An 18,824-nucleotide genomic window follows, 5' to 3' on the forward strand; every position below is an offset into this window, starting at 1 on the left:
CCCTCCCAGCAGGGATCCTTCCTGAAAGACAGGCAAGTCCTGATTTTTCCATCTCTGGGTTCTCAGAAGCATCCACGCTGGGAAACTCAACTGGCAGGAGAACTCGGCCACATTGAAATGTAGTCTGTAGACACTTGGAGGCCCGAGCCTCAGGCGCTGGGGGAAACTCCTAGGAGAGTGGCATCGGGATCACGTGGCTCTCTTCCTGTCTTGATATCCTCTGTTCTCTCTGAGAAGAGGTCGGAAAAGAGTGTGAGGCCTTCTGCTTAGCCTCATCCAGAACACCTTACCTTCCCCTCCTCTGTGGAAGAGGCAGGAGGAAGACGTTCCTGATGTTAGGGGCTAGCAAATGTGGGGCCGGGTCGGTGGCAGCTTTCACTGGCTCTGTCTTCAGCTCCATCCCCCCCTTCAGCACCACTAGACGGCCCTGAGACTCTCCAGCACGTTTTCCAGTCTCAGCGCTAAGGCCAGGGAGAGAGGAATGGCTCTGCAGCCTGCCTGTGTACTGGAGCATTCAATACATTCGAAGATAGCCCCTCAGGAGCTGATTTTCAGCCTTGGAGAGGATGGTCTTTGGCCTTCCCTATCCTCACTCCCTTCCCAAAGCAGAAGCAGCTCAGAAAAGAGGGAAGCGGGGAGACTCCTCTGCTGCGGAGAGAGCTCGGCAGCTGGCTGGGTCTGGGATTGGGGCTGAATGGACTTCCTTCCAGCTTGATGACAGCTTCCTTTACTAGTTCTTGGCAACTAAGTGGATGCTTTGGGGTGGGGGTGGGGCTGGCGTTGGAGGCCTCCCTACACCTGCACCCTCCTCCTCCCCCATCCCTCAACACAAGCAGGCCATTCACCCAGGCTGCAGTGCAAACCTCCACCTGCAGGCAACTTCCACCCGAGGGCAGGCAGGGGGACAAGACCTAGCTCCCTTCCCTCCCTCCCATCCCCTAGAATCCAGAGTCTGAGGAAGAGTGGCGGGGGGTGGGGGGGGTGGGGGGGGTTGGGGGGGTGGGAGGGAGTTCTGGGAAGGCCAGGAACGCTGAGGACTGGTAGAGGAGGTCCTGCAGCCAGGACAGACACAAGGTCGGGCTGCAGAGCATTCCCAGTCAGACAGTTGTTTGCATAAAAGCCAAAAGCCACTGCACCTGGGGTGGGGAGGCCCTCTGGGGAGGTACTCCCTGGCTTGGGGGAGAGGGGGGAAGGAAGGTGTCATGGAAAGTCCCTGAAGGACACGGGGTGTTGAATTTGCTGCGGTTTTGTTTTTAACTCTGTCTTGACCTGTGAAGTAGGCAGCTGCCTCCCTTCCCCCCAAATAACAGAGCTTCCCCCAGAATAACAGGAACATACCCAGGGAAAGAGCCTGCAGTGGAAAGAATGGAGGTTAGAGGGCCTGCGGGTGATGTAAATTGCCCCCCTTCCCCAGGACTGAGGGGGCAGGAAGCCCCAGAGCAGCCTTTTCCCATCACCTCGCCTTTCCCCTCAACCCCCAGCCCCCCAGGTCCCCTGGCCCAGAAGAACTGCCTAGTCAAATAAACCACAGCCCCGGGGGTGGATGGGAACTAGGGGGGCAGATGCCGCCTCCTCCCCCAGGCTCATCCTTCCGTTGTCTCAGTCCCTGTGTTGCCCCCACTGGAATCACATTCTCAGCACCTCCACCTCCCTCTCACAAACCTTACCTGCCCTCCCCTAGACTCGTGTGTGTGTGTGTGTGTGTGTGTGTGTCTGTGTGAGTGTGTGTGAGTGTGTGTGTGTCTGTGCATTGGGGGAAAACAGGCAGAGTCAGTGAATCCAGCAAAGCTCTGTAGTCTCCGTAAAGCAAATGCTGGCCTTGTGCAGACTCCAGCTGAGTACTTGGACTCCTGGCTGCCAGTCCCAGCCCTGCCGCTCTCTGGGTGGCCCTGGGCACTCTGCTTTCCCTCTCTGCGCCTTGATTTTTTTCCCTGGAGTCAGGGATTTCTGAAGTTCTTTCCACCAGAGACAGCCTGGCCTCAACCCCACTGCTCCAGCCAGACCTTTCCCATCATCCAGAAACAAGAATAGGAGAGAAAGAAGGTTCTGTCCCCTCTTCCTTCCCTCTTTGGGAGGGAGGTGGGGCGCTGGAGCCAGGGTGATGGCGGCCTATGATTTTCCCAAGTGGTCGTAGAAAACCGTTCTATAAAATTCCAATCCCGGCCCACAAGCTGGGGGTGGGGAGTGGGGACAGGGACGGACAGTGGAATGGTGGGAGACTCTGAATATGGGCAGTGAGGTTGGGTCTGAGCCCCGGGCCCCTGTCCTCTGTCAGGACGTCCTCTTAGCTCTTCGTGGACTCAGACGCCAGATTCCCTGGTTGGGGGTGCCTGGGAGAGGAAAGAGAAGGCCGGGTGGAGTGGGGGAAGGAGTGCGGTGCGAGGTGGGAGTTGAGGGGTGTGTGAGGGGAGGGGCAGCGGCACTTCTGAGAAACAGCTCGGCGTCTCAGCAGCCCGCAGCCTAACCCCCTGCCTGCGGCTTCACAGCTCGCTCCTCCTGCCGCCCACGCCGCTCGGGGCCTCTCCGGGGGTCGGCAGCCCCCGCGGAGGCGGCTGCTGCTGGGGAGGAGCGGTAGCTCCGGGGACAGCGGAGTGGAACCCATGGGGCGGGGAGGGGGGACGGAAAATGAAGGAAGGCGTGGGTCGCGTGACACCCCAGGAGTAAAAACCCATCCTTTACTCGGGGTCCTGAGCGCTGGACCTCGGCGAGCCGTGTGTCCCCCCTCCTCCCCCAGCCCAGGTACTCTCCCTTCACACCCCGAGCAGGATCCAGAAGTGAAACTGCTCAGGGTCACAGCCCAGCGCCGCCGCTGCGCCCCGCCCCGCCCTTCCGGGCACTGAAGCCTTGCAGGATCTCCTAGCGCTCGGGCGACTGCAGGGGAGGAAACTGGGGGAGGGGAAAGGGAAGTGCCCCGCCGGGCAGTCTGCAAAGCGAGGCCTTCTCCCCTGGGGGTGCCCGCTCGTAACCACGAGTGGGAACCTCGAGAGGCGCGGACCTTAACAACGGGAGCCGAGGGAGAGGCGCTTGCACTTCCCGCCACCGCCACTGGGTGTCACTGCAGCCGCGCGGCTGAGCCGGCTCGGGGCGGCCGGGAGGCAGGGGAGAGGGTCCCAGGGAGCTGGACCGCCGCGCCCGCGAGGTCTTCCCTGGCCTTCGCCCCCGGAGGCCCCGCGGTGCTTGGATGAGGCGCTCAGACCTCCCTCCACCCGCCTGGTCTCTAGAGGCCTTCACCCAGCCCACCGACTCGCAATGAAGAGCAAACTAATCCCCTTGCCCCGCGACGGATGGGCTCGTTGCTGTGGCGCCGCGCGACCCTACTCCCTCTGGCCCGGGGATCGACGGCGCATCTTCGGCGGCTTCGGCGGGGCCGGGTCAGCTGAAAGTCAGGCACCGCCCCCCTAAGCGCACCCGCTGGCGAAGCCGGCGGGCCTTTCAGCCTCAGAGGCGGAGGGGGCTCTGTCCAGACAGGTGCCCGCAGCTCCGCGACAGCTCGAGCCCGTCGGCGCCGGCGACCGCGTGCAGGCCGGGTTGTTCCTGGGGGGGAGAGGAGAAAGGAAGGGCTTGCGGAAGGTGCAGATCATCTTGCGCACGTGTTGCGGAGCCAGAGCGACTGTGGGATGGGTCCCCGACTGCATCCTCACTCCTACTCACCCAGCCGCCCCTTCCCACCCCCAGCTCATCCTTTAGATGTCTGGGACGGATGGCTCAGCTTGGGAGAAGGGAATCAAAAGGTGGGAACCTGTATTGGACTGATGGATGTAAGAGGAGAGGGAAGAAAGGAGATACCCTGGAATGCCTGGTAGGAATGTGCACTTCTACACTGTCTTGGATCTAACTCAGGGCGCGCGTTGGGCAAGTAAATGCAGAGGAACACGTCCATCGGCTGCGGGTCTGTGGGGGTACAGGTGGCCCGTTCTGTCCCCGTGTACAGCTTCCCCTCACACTCCAAGGTCACAGGGCCCAGCGCCACTACAGAGACCTTAGAGGGATCCACGTGGCGGCCCTAACAGAGTGGCATTGGCTTACCACTCTCCCTCAGTCTCCCCAGAACCACAAGATAAACCCAATCCGAGTAAAAACAAACTGCTTACCATGAAAACACAGCTCCGGCTAAACAGCCCTCCAGGTGCCTGGGAAAGAAAAACCTGCCCCTTCCTTGGGGTAGACGCGGCCCTGCAAGAGGACGCTAGAAGCCATCATAGCTCAACCCACATGAGATTGAATTTCAGGCCTCATTAGGGCCTGGTACAGCACGACCCTTCTCAGCGCAAATGGTACCGCTTCCCAACACCCCTTCCTGTATGGACATCATGAGGGACCCCCGAGCACCAGCCTCAGCCCCCAGGATCACCCACTCCCCTGTGGTTCTTTTTTTTTTTTTTTTTTTTAATTTTATTTTTTTCCCCTGTGGTTCTTGATGCCAGTCTGCAACATCAAACTCCCCCAAGATATGATTCTCTCTTTTGCCTCCTCTCCCAACCCCCTACCCCAGCTGAAAGCTCTGTCTGAAGAGACTACTGCACACCTCACGCCCAAGCCCCAAAGCTGAGGTTCTGCTACAGACCCCCACCACTCCCCAACCTCTGTGCAAGTTGGACCAACCCCTGACCTCTCTGGCTCCTCTCTTCTGCCTGCTGGACCAGAGAGGTGGTTCAGTAGTGGAAGCCTTTTTCTTTTTTTCCCCAAATACACCATGAAGCCGAACTCCCAGATATAAAGGCAGTGCTCCCTCCAGAGCTCCCCAACCTGCCCCCAGGTTCCAACCTGCTGGAACACTTGAAAAGTGCTCATGTAGGCAGTTCAGAAGAAAGGATCTTTCTGAGTGTCCTTGGGCTCCCCTGCCTCTCTCCTTGCCTCCCTCCCTCCCTCCTCGGTGTGTCTGGCACTGCAGCAAGAGGAAGGAGCCAGACAGGGTCACTGACCTGAGGTGGAACCCTCAGGCCTGCACCAGGAGGTCCTCCGCTCATGAACTTGGAGGCTGCATAGATTTCATTGACCAGGATGTCTGGGGAGCAGGGAGAGAATGAACTGGCCAGAGTTTTGTCTGTCTGGATGACCCTCCCAGGACATCCTAGGAGAGATGGGCTCCCCTAGAATCATGCCCACCTTTTCCCAGAGTCCAGAAAGTTGGCACCAGCCCTCCCTGCCCTCCATACCTGAGCAGGCAGGGAGGCCAACCCTGTGGCCACACCCTCCTACAGGCCCAGTTGCTGCCAAGGACAGCTCTGCGCCTTGGCGCCAGGCTCACAGCAGCCACACTAGCCCCAGGAGCCGGTGTCCATGACGTACTACAGGCCTTTTAGGGCCAGCTCCCTGCGTATGGCCCTGCACCACCCTCTCTCAATGCTTGCGTCCTCAGCAGGGGGAGATATGGGGAATTTCCTTTTCTTTCCCAAAGTCTTCTACTGGTTTCTGAAATGTTCTTTAACAAGGACATTTTTTAAGATAATCAAACCCAATAACTTAATATTGAAAAGACAATATCTGAGGCACTAGCCCCTACTTCCTCTACCTGCCCCGCCTCCTCCCACCAGCCCAGATTTCCTCATAACCACAGGCCTCCGCTATTTAGCACTGCAGCTCTCCTTGGCAGTCCCTTCTGCTGTCTGGCCTCTGTGGGTCATGCTGCATCCTCAGAGCTGGGGAATCTTGCCCTGGTCTCTCTGTGAGCTGAGGGGCCCTTGTCTCCCGCATTCTCAACTGCTGCCTCTCCTCCAGGAAGCCAGCAATCTCAGCCACTCACCAAGGATGTCCAGCTGCCGATTTCCAGTACCCAGCTCAGGGCTGAGCCAGCTGCTGCCTCGAAAGGCCCCCAGCAGTCCAGGTCCCTCATGGTGGCCCTGAGAAGGAAGGGGACAGAGAAGGAAGGACAGGGCGAGGAAGGACTGTGTTCACCACTCGCAAGATGGGCTGAGTCTGACCTCCGTCCCTAACTGTATCTATGACCTCGGGGGGGTACTCTCTTTGAACCTCAGTTTCCCATTTATAAAATGGGAATGATCTCTGTCTCACATCCTCCAATTAGCTGATTGACATAGAAGGGCTTTGTCTCCTGCCCTGTGTCTTAGGCTGTGAGGGGACACTGTGTCCTGTTTTTTGTTTGTTTGTTTTTAAACACAGCTTTTTTTTTTAACATTTTTTGGCTGTGCTGGATCTTCATTGCTGCACCGGGCTTTGTCTAGTTGCGGTGAGGGGGGGCTACTCTTCATTGTGGTGCGCGGGCTTCTAGTTGCGGTGGCTTCTCTTGTCACGGAGCAGCACGGACTCTAGGCATGCGGACTTCAGTAGTTGTGGCTCGAGGGCTCTAGAGCGCAGGCTCAGTAGTTGTGGCACACGGACTTAGTTGCTTCGTGGCATGTAGGATCTTCCCAGACCAGGGATCGAATCCGTGTCCCCTGCATTGGCAGGCGGATTCTTAACCACCGTGCCACCAGGGAAGTCCTGTGTCCTGTTTTTATGCAGCCTAAATCCCTGGACATGCTTAAGAGGTGACTCATTGTAACCCCTTTACTCTCACCCTGGCCTGGACCCCTTGCACCCATGCTTCGGAAGTGGCCCTGGGCATCCATGGCCAGCACACAGCCAGTACCAGCCAGCTCGAGCCCGAGGGGCAGCCACTGGTAGGATGGTTCTGGGAACCGTGGCAGGTAGCAGGTGGCAGGCAGCAGGTTGCACTGGTCCCTGCCTCCTTAAATCCTGCTAAAAAGAAACAAAATCTGCACCCCTCTCACACCTGGGCTGCAGTAAGTTCTTCAGGGTAAACCCCGGAAGGTTCCAGGCTGAGGATGGATGAGGCCTTTCTGCCCACCTCTGTCTGACAGGCCTGGCTTCCCAGCCTGGGATTAGCCAGGGTTGGGGATGCTTCGGTCACGAGTGGCTGCTGGAGCTGCCAAGCCTGGCCCGAGGGCTGGCTGTAGAGGTTGGTCCTTCTCAAGGTCACCTCAGGACAACACCTCCCATCAGCCAGAGAGCTGCAGAGAAGGGAGGGGGCTCTCCAGGGGAGGACCCCCTACAGGCCTCTTGGGAATTCCACCTGGAAGTCAGCCTGGCAGGGGCAGGGGAACGGGCCAGACCTGGCTCTCCCACTGATTTGGGAGCAGTTCTCCTCGAGGAGTCAGTTTCCTCACTTGCAAAATGGGATCCCACCACCTCGTGCCCAGCCAATCTCAAAGATTTGGGGAGAGATCCTACATTAAATTTTTTAAAAATTATTCTAGATTTTCAAGCTTATACAAAATTAAAGAATAATTACCCAGCTTCAATGTCAACTCATGGTCAACCTATGACTATACTCACACTCTCTCCCCTAACCTCTGGGTTATTTAAAAAACAAAGCTGAGACATCATTTCACCCATCAATACTTCAGAATGAATCTCTTAAACGTATAGACTTAAAAAAAAACCACAGTACCACTATCACCCCTTAAAAAGTTAACCATAGTTCCTTAATATTACCAAATATCTCATCAGAGTTCAAATTTCCCCCAATTGCTCATAAATGCTTCTTCCAGTTCTCTAGTTTGGATTTGAATCAAATAGGTCAACACATTACATCTGCTTGATAGATGTCTAAATTTCTTGAAACCCCGTCTTTTCTCTTGTAATTTTTTGTTGTTGAAGAAGAAACTGGGTTATCTGTTCTGTAGTTCCCCAATCTGGATTTTGGTAATTGTATCCCCATGTGTCATTTCACGTGTTCCTCTGTTCCTTTTATTTCCGATAAACTAGTCATTGGATTCAGGGAGCTTGATTTCTTGGCAAAAATAATGACCCGTTGAGGTTCACACGTGTGGAGGGAGGGTCTATCTCTGCGATCTGAAGATGGAGCAGGAGTTCAGGTGTTACCAGTCTGATACCTTTCTTATAAGGCTCCCCCATCATGTAAGAGCTGAAACTATAAAACTCTTCGACAAAAACACGGGCTGGTATGGGCAGTGGGCAGAGGCCAGACCCTGCAGGGTGCATCGGGGCTGAAGTGGAGGCACGGGAGAACAGGCGGAGTGATATTCTGGAAAGATCACTCTGGATGCTGAAGGACAGACTGGAGAGGGAAGCCAGGCCCACAGGGCTGAGTGCTGTGGGATTCCATTTATAGGACTTTCTGGAGGGCGTAGAACCAACTGTAAGGACAGGGAGCAGACCTGGGGTTGGGGAGGACGGAGAGGGTTGACAGGGTGGGGGGTGGGGGGTGCGTCACAGGGACCTGTTGGAGGTAAGGTAACAGAGCCACTGTGTGACTTGGTGGTGGTAGATCGTGCGTTTCTCAGGACTCCTTATCTCGCCAGGTAGCCCAGGACTTGCCAAGGACACGGATGCTGTCTGACTCATCTCCAGCTCCCAGGCCCTGTCAGAGTGACCTCCATAGCTTTAGGTCCTGTCAGGAAACCTCACCTGGATGACAGTCCCCTGTCCATTCATTCATTTAACAAGCAATCCTTGGGCACCCACTATGGGCCAGGCTCCATGCTGGGCACCGGAAACTCTCAGATGACCAAAAGAGGACCTCAAGAAACATCCAGGTTTCTAAGAAATGACTGGGGGATTAGTGGGGAGATGGGATATACAAAAAAAAAAAGAAACATCCAGGCTTGGCCAGCATGTGGCCTCGATCCATCTGACACATTCTCAAGGCCTTGACGGGTGCCCACCTCTCCTCTCTACTCCACCTAACCATGCCTTGCCAGACAGAACTCACCCCTGTGAGTACCAAAAAATAATCTTTATTGTCACTAGTATAAAACAGAGATCAACTGGCCTCTCAGTCTGTACAAAGTGTGGAGTGTAAAGACCACCGGGGCTGGGCTTCCCTGGTGGCGCAGTGGTTGAGAGTCCGCCTGCCGATGCAGGGGACACGGGTTTGTGCCCCAGTCCGGGAAGATCCCACATGAGCCATGGCCTCTGAGCCTGCGCGTTCGGAGCCTGTGCTCCGCCATGGGAGAGGCCACAACAGTGAGAGGCCCGCGTAACCGCAAAAAAAAACACAAACAAACAAACAAAAGACCACCAGGGCTGCCCCCATTTCTCCCATAATGCCCTGCCCCTGAGCAGCCATGAAGGGGAGACGCCCACCCAAGCGCCTTCCCTTAAGGAGAAGTTAAGGGTGGACCGGGCGGGGAGCACTTGCGGCCTGAGGGAGGCCAGGAGCAGAGGAGGAAACCGGGGTGGGGGAGCCCCCAGCCATTCACGATGACCCTGGCCCCACTTTCTGCCCCCTCCGCGTCCACCCTAGGAGCAGCGCAGAGTGGGCTGAGACGCAGGCCTGCCTGTGTGGTGGTCAGAGGGCCACGCGGGTGCAGCAGTGGCGCAGCAAGCAGGGCAGGATGCCGCGGTTCAGCTGGTGGAATTCCACAAGCTGCAGCAGGTCGGTGAAGCGAGTCTGGCCCTCGTCCATGCTGAAGTACAGGCGCCCCTCCTCTTCACTCTGGGGTGTGGCCATAGGAGGTGGGAGGTCAGGGAGGGGCCCGGGGCCGAATGAGCTCCCTCCTGGGTCAGGGCTGAGGTCCCCACAGCTTGAGCAGGAGGAAGGAAAGAGCGGGAGACCCCAGGCACACTGGGGGCCAGCGTGGGGAGGGGGCCTGGCGAGGAGGGCAGGTTGCTGGGACTCCTGCATCTCCACTGCAGCAGGAACCTGGGACTACTCACCGGCATGATGAGGTAATGTTTGACTTTCTGCACATGGCACAGCGAGAGGACAAAGCCCTGCGGGTTCCGCTGGCTCTCTCGCACGAGGAACACGCTGCCAGGAGACAGGGCAATATTACCCGAGGACACACGGCTGCCACCTTGACCCACGTCTCTCTTGTCCCCGGCGCTGCTGCCCTGCCCAGCCCTGCCCCTTACCCGTCTACCAGGCCCTGCTGCCCGATGAGCCGCTGGCTCTCCTCGCGGGAAATGCGTCCGTGGAACCAGGGTTGGGTGCGGTGGATGGCTGGGGTGAGGAGAGGCAGAGGGGCGGTCACTCCAGGGCGGGGACCCTCATTCTAAGCCCCCCGTGAGGAATGCACAGAGAAGCCACGGCAGTCCCCACTCCTGGGGACGGCGGGCCCTCACCCACCTGCACTGAGGCTCGTGCCGGAGCTCGGGGTGGGCAGGCTTAGTCGGTGGTTCGTCTTCTTCTGCAGAGCAAGTGAGGGACACGGGGGGTCAGGGCGTGGCTGGGGTATTACCAGCCCCTGAAGAATACAGAGCCTCTTTCCGCAGCTGGGGGCCTCCCCTCTCCCCTCGCTTTCCTCTTCCCACTCCATGGAAACCCATGTGGAGAGTAGGTCCCCAGAACAAACCCTCCAGGCCTGGGCCTCCTCCAGGGCGGCACTCAGAGCTTCCCGGGGGTTCTCGATGACACGCCCGGCGTGGCCAGAGAAGTCCATGGCCACCAGGGTGTTGTCTGAGACACTCCTCTGCAGATTGGACAGGGTGGGGGGATGGGTCAAAGCAGGACCCAAGTATCCCCAGCACGGGGCCTGGGTGCCTCCCCCGTCTCCCCACACTAACACCCCTGGGCACACTCACCAAGGGCGGGGAACCCACACAGGGTGGGCGCAGGTGGCGGCACAGTGCCTGCTGATAATTCTTATACAGCTGCACCCCATACTGGGAGGTGGAGAGAGAAAGAAGGCCGGAGGTCAAGCAGGTGCTGGGAGCTGGGCGGCGGCACCGCCCCCTACCCAGACCAGAGCTCCCCAAGAGCAGGGCTACATCTCTGCCCCTGGATAAGGGCCTTTCCTGAAGCCAGAGCTGAGACTCCAGCCTTGGACCAAGGATTCTGAGAGAGCAAGGTTGTGATGCTCCCTCATTCTGGAGCCTTCCTGAGGGCAGAGCTATAACTCCTCCCTCACCCCAGGGATCCCCAGGGCTGGGCCAGCCCCCCAAGCCAGTGCCAGGACCTCACCTTGAAGAGGCGGAAGGCCGCTAACCAGCAGGTGCGGCTCTGTTCATCCTCACTGCAGAAGATGCGAAGCCCCTTGTGGCCATTTCGAAGCTTGTTTGGCTGCGGGGAGAGGAAACTGGCTGGTCCTATATCTGCCTTTAGGACCAGAGATCATCTCCCGTCTCCCATCTCCCGTCTCCGTGGGGCAGGGCAGGGTGCAGGGAGAGGAGTCTGGGGGTCCCAGAGGGAGCTTAGAAGCCCCAGGTAGGATCTGGTGCTTAGAAGCTCCTGCTGTCTCCCAGACCAGGCCAGGCTCTTCACCTTGATACAGAAGCCGAAGTCCGTGGGCATGCCGTAGAGCTTGCGGCCCTGGGTCACCACGTACACGTTGGACTCATTCACATCCGCTACATACTGCAGGTGCCTCGGGTCCTGCACAGCACAAGGGAGCAACACTCGGTAAAGGCGGACCCCATCCCCCACCACTGCCCCCCGAAGCCAGCTGGGGAGAACTCAGGCCCAGAGAGGAGCAGAGAGGTGCCCCAAGTCACACAGCACACAGAAGTAGAGCCAGGACTTGAACTCAGTTCACTGCCTCTCCCACTGCTAACTCCTGAGGCAGGTAAGTTGGGAGGGAAAGAAGAGCAGCTGTGGGTCTCAGGGCCTAGAGGGGGGAAGGTCCAGGAGTTCCAACAGAGAAGGGGCAGCTCCTAGAAGGACCAGGGATGGGGTATCTGAGGGGCTGGGGCTGTCACCCTCAAGACCTCACCTTGGAGGTGCCCTTGGTGGAGTAATAGAGGCCGGACCGGCGTAGGAAGCAGAAGAAGCGTTTCCAAAGCTTGCGTCCTGACCCCCGTAGCTGCAGGAAGCCCTGGATCTCTGGGAAGCTGCCTGCATTCAGGAAGTTCTGAGGCCAGAGGAGAGCAGGGTGAGAGGCCTAGAGGTGGACAGACACACACAGACACACACACACAGACACACACACACACACACACACAGGGCTTCCCAGGACCTGCCTTTATGGCAGGAGGTGCATCACATGCATTTATTGTCTTCATTTAACAAAGGAACTGATGGTCAGGCAGAGAAAGTGACTTGTCCACGGTCACTTAGGGCTGCGCTGGGTTTTCCACCCCAAAGACGGAAGGCACAGGCTTAAGGGCCAAGAAGCACTGGGCATTCCTGCGGAGTCATGGACATGCCGTGAAATGGGGGTGTCCCCTCACCTGGATGAGGTCTTCGTGGGATATGCCCGTGTGTGCGTCCAGACAGCTGGAGACCATCTTTTCTGGGAACAGGGAGTGCTGGGGGAGAAAGGAGCCAGGAGTCAGGGACTGAGGGTCCAGGGTGGGGATCGGGGTGTCCCAGTGCCCAGACCCCCCACACACACACTCACTGGGGTGTTCTTGAACAGCTCGTACTTGGCAAAGTTCTTCCGGAAGAGAAAGCGGCTGTCTCCGCCGATGGGCCAGGCAGCCTGCACTTCCGCCACCGACTCATGGTCCTCCAAGACCCTCTCTAGGGTCAAGGGCAAAGAGCAGGGGTCAGTGGAGACCAACGAGGCCTCCCGGATGGGCCACCGGCCTAGCCCAAGGTGTGAAGCATTGACTCCCGGGCCAGGCAGCCCCCTGCACCCCAACTCACCCAGTGCTAGGTGGGGGTGGCCCTCCACCAGCCCCCAGTTCTCGTCACTCAGGGCATGAGATCGCTGCACCAGCATCTCACACACGTAGCGAGCCGTGGCGCCCGCTGCCACCTCCACTGACCGGCAGGCCCCATCTTCACTGTACACCTTTATGACCTGTGCCCCAGGAACGGCAGAAGACTCGGGGAAGGGCAAAGGATGGTTCTCTCCCGTCCCCCGTCTGCTCTACCCTCAGGGATCCCTGACCAAATCCCCCCACCTCCTCCGGGGCGGCACTGTGTCCAGCCCTGTCCCATAGCACCCCACGCTCCCTGCCTTCTTTTTCCCAGGACAACTCACATGGGGGCAGCTGGTGTCTCGAGGGAGCAGCCCCCTTGCACTGGAGGGCCCCCCAAGAATGGGGGTCTGTGAAGGAGGACTGCAGAGCTCGGGGAAGGGGTTGGGGATGGAGGGTAGAGAGGTTGACCGCAGCTCCTCCTGTCGAAGAAGTTTCCTGGGCGGTGTGGGGGGAAGGAGGGGGGAGTGAGGAGTTGACTGCAAGCTTCTGTGCGTTACCCCGGCGCTGACCACTCCCCCCCGGCCCCCCTCAGCCGTCACCCCATTTTACCTGCTGGTCGGAATGGGCAGAGGCTGGGACCTCTTCACCTCCCCAGACAGAGGAACATCGGGAGGTGGGGGAGTCCCAGGAGGGGTCCCAGGGGCCAGGTACAGGTCTTCTGGGGAGCTGCTGAGATGAGGTGGAGACAGACCCAGCTCCATGACATCTGAGGGAGAAGAGGGGGCTGACACAGCTGCTCCTGTGCCCTTGTCCTGGGGAGAGGGGCCAAGAGGACCCAGACCTCCTGACTTCACCCTGCTGTCAAGGTGCCCCCCAGAGTTTACACAGCACCTCCTTGCTCCCCCCTAACTGGCATTCCCTGGAGCCTTTGAGGAAGGGTAGATTGTGCCCATTTTAACACAGGGGACACTGAGTTCCTGAGAAGGAAGCATCGTTGCCCCATCACAGGTGAGCCAGGGAGTGGAACCCGGTGTTTGGGCTCCAAGTCCAGTGCTCTTCCTTAGGCCCAGGTTGTCCAGGGGAAGAGCTGTGAGGGTCCCCCACCACAAGACAGGCAGCGGCAACAGACTCCATGACGCACGGACGGTCTGGGGCTCAGCGTGTCGGTGTCACCCTTTCTGAACGCGGGGCATTCACTCCTCTGGGCTCTGCCCCAGCTTTTTGCAGCGCTTTGCTGTCAGAGCCTGTTGTGGCAACGCCTTCCCAAGTGCCGAGTGATGCACAGAAGGGGAGAAGGAGGTGCGGAAGGACAGGAGCCAGGAGGGCAGGAGGCGGGCTCAGCTGCTGTGGGAGGGAGGAAGCTAGCCTGGGGGCCCTCGCCCTAGCAGCCCCCAAACCTTGTGTGCCTTCCCCAGGCCCCTCCTCCTGCCTAAATTTCTTAAGGCCTCAATGCCGAGCCACTTCCTCTGAGAAGCCTTCCTGGATTTTCCACATTCAGACTGAAGGGCTCCCTCTCCACACTGTGCTGGGGCCTCTGCGCCAATTACTGTGCACCTGTCTTATCCACCCACTGGTCTGAAGATGCCCGGCCACCCCAGGCAAGGCCAGGGTCTTACCCGTGTCTTATCACCCACAGGCATCCAGGACGAGTAAAGAGAGAAGAGATGAGGCAAAGGTGCCCACTAGCGGGTAGAGGCATTGCAGGCCCCTCCCCCACAGGAACCAAGACCCTTTTGGCTGGGCTGAGACCTGGGAGGACCTGGGAAGACTCACAGTTCAGCCCCCTACTTGCTCTCCAGACACTGGGCCGGTGCTGTTCGGTGCCTAAGGTACCTGGGATTGACCCCCGCCCCCCCAGGATGAGGCAGGTCCCCAACCCTTAAGTGAGGGCATTAGGAGATGTGGGGGACAGGTGAGTCAGGGTGGGGTGGGACAGCACTGCCTGGGGCTCTCCATTCAACCTTGACTCATCTGCACAACTTCCTGGCTTAGGAGAAACAAACAACCCTGCCTCTACCCACCCCCTCCACTCCCCCCCCCCCAACCTACTGGCCTGGGAGGAATGGGGGAGGGGCCGGGAACAGGACGGGGGAGGAGGAGGAGGATGTGGGGAGGGGGGCGCTGAGGCTCCTCTGACATCATCTCCTCCTCCCACCCTTGGCCTAACTCCAACTCCTCCAGCACAGGTGGCACCTGCAATGGGCCCCAGTAGCCACCACCCAGCCCAGAAGCCCCCTCACCCAGGAGGAAGAGAAGAAAGGCCTGGCCTGGATTCAGAAGCCCATCTGGAGTGGAGCTGACCTCTCAGGGGTGCCCCTAGTGCACCCAAAGTAACCCAAAGAAACATGCAGTGCTCCCTCTCCTGTCTGGGGCCCTCAAGACTTTCATTCTGCTGCTGCTGCCCACCCTTAGCACCCAGGACTCAGCTGGCCCATGGGGCTCAGACTCATCACCCCTGGGGGATGAGGGTCCTTCTAATTAATACACTCTCCTGGCTGTCCTGGCCAGAAGTGTACTCAGGAACAGGAGTAGAAAGTCAAGACACACAAGAGGACAGACACAGACAGGCAGACAGGGGAAGGCCAGGAGAGAGAGAGCCAGGGGGGTCCTGCCAGGAAGGGGAAGACACACCCACCATCGAACATCCAGAGACACCGGCACATCAACACTCCACTCGCACCCGTCCAACCTCTGGCAGCCAGCCCTGGCGACTTCGTTCCGAGGAGGACTAGGGGAGGGGCTGCAGGGGCTACCTCCACTGGGAAGCCAGAGACCAACAGTGCGGTGGTCTGGGGCCCAGAGGACTGGGTCCTCCCCCATCCCAGAGGGAAGAGGAATCTGGGCAGCATTTGGAAGGGAAGAGGGTAGATTTAAGTCAGACTAGAGTCTGGCCTCTGTGGGCAGGAAGGCTGACTTAGGATGGGTTTAGCCTTCAGATTCCTCCACCCTGCTCTCCAGACCCTTCTAAGGCAAGACAGGCACGGGGCAGTGGGGACCAAAGAGAAAAGGGAGCAGAAACGGGGTCCTAGCTGCCCGGCTTGGGCAGCCTCCACCCCCATCGCCAAGAGAGCTGAAGCTTTCAAACTGGGGCCCTGGGAAGGTTATATTGAAGAAATCGACCCCCCAAATCAATCTGTCCCCTCATTACTGCGAATCCCAGCGGTGGCTTCCCCAGCAGCCTCTCCGGCCCCGGCGGCTCCGGCCCCACCCTCCTTCCCGTCCTCCAGGCCTTCAGCCTCCTTGTTTACTTCCAGAATCCTGCCCCACCTGGCTGGCCCCGAGGGCGGGTGGCAGGGCCCAGTAAGAGGCCCGTAGAAAACAAGGCCACCTTCGGTACCTCCCAGGGGAGGGGGAGGGGCTGGAAGCGCCGGGAGGTGGCGGGAAGGCCCCGGCCTGGCCCAGGACCCCACGCCCCGCCCCCATCGGGTTTTAGTGTGTGTGTGTGTGTGTATGTGGGGAAAGGCTTTACCCGTGGGGGAGCCCTTAGGGTGAGGGCCCAGGTGAGGAGGCGGGAAACCCCTAGATGACCCGGAGCTGGGGGGAGGGCCACGGACCCTGAGGCCCCGCCCACTCCCTAGCTAGGGAAAAAACGCCCAATGGGAGTCCGGGGGGCAGCTCTTTTAAAGTTTAATTTGGGAAGAATGCTGGAGTGTCTGTGGAGTTAATCATTACAGGCTGCTAGCCTTCACGGGGGGCCTCCCCAGCAGGATATCAGGGGGAGAGGGGAGAGCAGAGTCCAGGACAGGCAGACCAAGAGGGGGCATTCTTGAGGGGCAGTGGGGTTGCAAGGCCTGACAATGGCGGGCAGGTGCATTCTCCATCCCCAACGTGCCAGGGAGACCCAGACTCGGACCGGGTCTTTCCTCAGCCTATTCAGGCGGACGAGGCAGCCCTCCCCGCCCCGCACGCACACACACTCTTCCCAGGCCCCCCCGAGCTGCAGATCCCCCAACATCTAGCCCTCCAGTCTGCCGAGACCACTTCTTTCTGAAGCCAAAAGAGACCACCCCATGTCCCCCGGGCCTGCCCCACCCCCACCTTCCCACCCGAGGGCAGGACCCTGTGTTCCTGAGTCAGGATACAATCCAGAGAGACGGAGCTCCAGCAATTAAGAGAATCCCTCTCCTTTACTGCCCTCCAAATTGGTGGGTGCCCCGCTGCCCCCGCGGAGACGTCTGTCTTTAATAAAGACTTGGGGGAACTCAAACTGGGGTCAAGTCAGACTGAGCTAGGGAGAGACTTGGGGCAGCTCCCTCGGTATTCGGACTCCTCTCCTAGCTCTCTTTCTGGGAATGTGGGGAGGGGCTAGTTTCAGCGGGAAAGCCGCGTCTCCACGGGGAGAGAATCTGGTATCTTGCTTCCCCGACCCCATCAGCTGGTTCCTGAGTGTGTCTGGGGTAGGGGAGGTTAGGGAGGGGGAGATGCGGAGAAGGACGAAGGACCAGGCAGAACGGGAAGTGAGCATAGGGAGAGACTGGGGGTAGACGGTGAGGAGGGGGCGGGATGGGAGACTGGAGAGAAAGAGAAAGCGAGGCCGCTAGAGCAACACAGCAGGAGGCCAGATCTTTTTCCTTATTGATCCTGCATCTGCCGGTGCTCCCCGACCCCAAGATGAAATGCCCGCTCTGGTCCTTACCTGGACCCTGGGTGTTGGTACACCTGGCTGGGGCCACCGGTTTAGGGAGGGAGACTCCAAGCCCTTAATTACCTGTCCCCCTCCTGTCCCCGCCCTTGGCCTGACATCACTGAGGGGGGAAGGGGAGGGGGAGCCAGGCGGCCGCCCGTCCTGTCCACCTGGGCATCCGGCCAGCCAGCTCCTGGCCCTGAGACTGGCACAGCCTGGGGCCCTGGTGCAGCTGCGGGGTGGGAGCAGGTTGTCGTCTGGGACCGATCTCGGTCCCCTTACCTGGAGGAGCCCCAGCAGGAGTAGCAGGACACAGCGTTCGAAGTCCGGTTCTATCTAGGAACATCAGATACCTGGACTTGATTTCAAATCTGCTCCCTCTTCTCCACAGGTGGCATGAGGGTGTCCTGACTGGACGCAGAAGTGGGGGCAGGCTGAGCTCTGTTGTCCAGGCTCCTGGCCCAAGGAAACAAATTATCCTGGGCAGGTGGGGGCGGGGCCTGAAGGAGGGGCAGGGGAGGAGGAAGCACAGGAGGAGGGGCGGGGACTCCCTGACACTCTACGCTGGCTGGGATTGTTTTTGTCCTTCTTAGCAGGTGCCAGGGGAGAGACAGTCGAACTGAACTGCCTCGAGAGCGAAGATCTAGTATCCTCATGACCTGGGAGGGAGAGGCTGGGGCCTGGAAAGTCAGGGAAAATGGCCCAGCCCACTCTTCCCCATGCCCCTCCCCAGACCTGGTCTGTTCATTGGCCAATTTAGGGGGCCTGTCTGCTGCTCAGGGTCCTACCCCCCCGGAGCAAAGGGCACTCTGCGAAAGAGGGAAGCCAGCCAGAGGGAGTCCAGCAACATGGCCTGCCCCTTGACCTCCAGCCACAGTCTGGCCACCAAGACTGCACCCTGGCCCCTCAGAGGCACCCAGCATATATCTTCCCTTCTAAGCAAAGTCCAGGGTCTCAGCTTCCCCTTCTAAAATCGAAGGGGTTAGGCAAGGTCTCATAGCGGGAGGAGTGATTTGGGGAAAGGTCTGGCCAGGTGCCAGGGGACTCCCCTTAGCGCTCTCCTTCTGCACTAGGCAAACACAAGGGTGGAGAGAGGGCCTGGAAGGCTGAGATCAAAGGCAGCAGCCGCCTTCCAGCCCAAGTGGGTGACAGTGGGTTAACCAACAATTCATAGGGGTGATAAGAGGTCTGCCCTGGGGGACCAAGAAGGAGTGGCTCCAGGCTCAACTTTCTCCAAACTGTTTTCTTTGGAAAAACCAGTACGAGCGGACTAAGCAAAGATGTGGGGGAGGGGGCACGGTCACCCGGGCCACTAGACAGCTTGTGCAAAACATAGTAGACAACTCACTCAATCATTCCTTCATCCACTCAACTAGTATTTGTTAAGTACCTAGTATATGCCAACCCCATGCTTGGCACTGGGGATACAGTGAGCAACGAAACAGACCCCACCCTTATCTTCATGCAGCCCAATCAGGGAGGCTGGTGTTAATCAAAGAATCACACAAATAATAAGAAATGACAGGAGAGGGCTTCCCTGGTGGCACAGTCGTTAAGAATCCGCCTTCCAATGCAGGAGACACGGGTTCGAGCCCTGGTCCGGGAAGATCCCCCATGCTGCGGAGCAACTAAGCCCGTGCGCCACAACTACTGAGCCTGCACTCTAGAGTCCGTGAGCCACAACTACTGA

General features: G+C 58.9%; 1 protein-coding gene across 11 annotated transcripts; it reads right to left on the bottom strand.

Moving 5' to 3' along the window:
• Nucleotides 1-759: 759 nt before the first annotated feature.
• GRB7 (growth factor receptor bound protein 7) lies at nt 760-18,060 on the bottom strand. 11 transcript variants are annotated; one of them, XR_004478612.2, is made up of 18 exons: nt 17,417-18,060; nt 13,120-13,276; nt 12,852-13,005; nt 12,512-12,668; nt 12,264-12,385; nt 12,094-12,171; nt 11,637-11,774; nt 11,189-11,299; nt 10,889-10,987; nt 10,510-10,590; nt 10,055-10,397; nt 9,841-9,928; nt 9,643-9,736; nt 9,264-9,421; nt 5,744-5,840; nt 4,923-5,005; nt 4,092-4,130; nt 760-3,534 (listed from the first exon to the last, which is right to left on the bottom strand). XR_004478612.2 is itself a non-coding variant. In XM_033411082.2 (15 exons), the coding sequence occupies exons 1-14, from the start codon at nt 17,478-17,480 to the stop codon at nt 9,275-9,277; spliced, it is 1,833 nt and encodes a 610-aa protein (XP_033266973.2). In that variant the 5' UTR covers nt 17,481-18,060; the 3' UTR covers nt 760-5,840; nt 9,264-9,274. The 11 variants fall into 11 exon arrangements, 6 of the variants coding, with proteins under 6 accessions (XP_033266973.2, XP_012393206.3, XP_033266971.2 ...); XR_004478613.2 differs by lacking the exon at nt 4,092-4,130; XR_004478611.2 differs by having other exon boundaries at nt 760-4,130.
• Nucleotides 18,061-18,824: the final 764 nt, after the last annotated feature.

This window comes from Orcinus orca, chromosome 19 (assembly GCF_937001465.1).
Source record: "Orcinus orca chromosome 19, mOrcOrc1.1, whole genome shotgun sequence".
NCBI classification, from domain to species: domain Eukaryota; kingdom Metazoa; phylum Chordata; class Mammalia; order Artiodactyla; family Delphinidae; genus Orcinus; species Orcinus orca.

Excerpts from the sequence above, each read along its gene's own strand:
- GRB7 (XM_033411082.2), bottom strand. The coding sequence starts at position 17,480 with ATGTTCCTAGATAGAACCGGACTTCGAACGCTGTGTCCTGCTACTCCT. Across the intron at positions 13,006-13,119 it reads CTGCCCATTCCGACCAGCAG|GAAACTTCTTCGACAGGAGG; the intron begins GTAAAATGGGGT and ends CACACCGCCCAG. Across the intron at positions 11,775-12,093 it reads CCCACGAAGACCTCATCCAG|AACTTCCTGAATGCAGGCAG; the intron begins GTGAGGGGACAC and ends CTCTGGCCTCAG.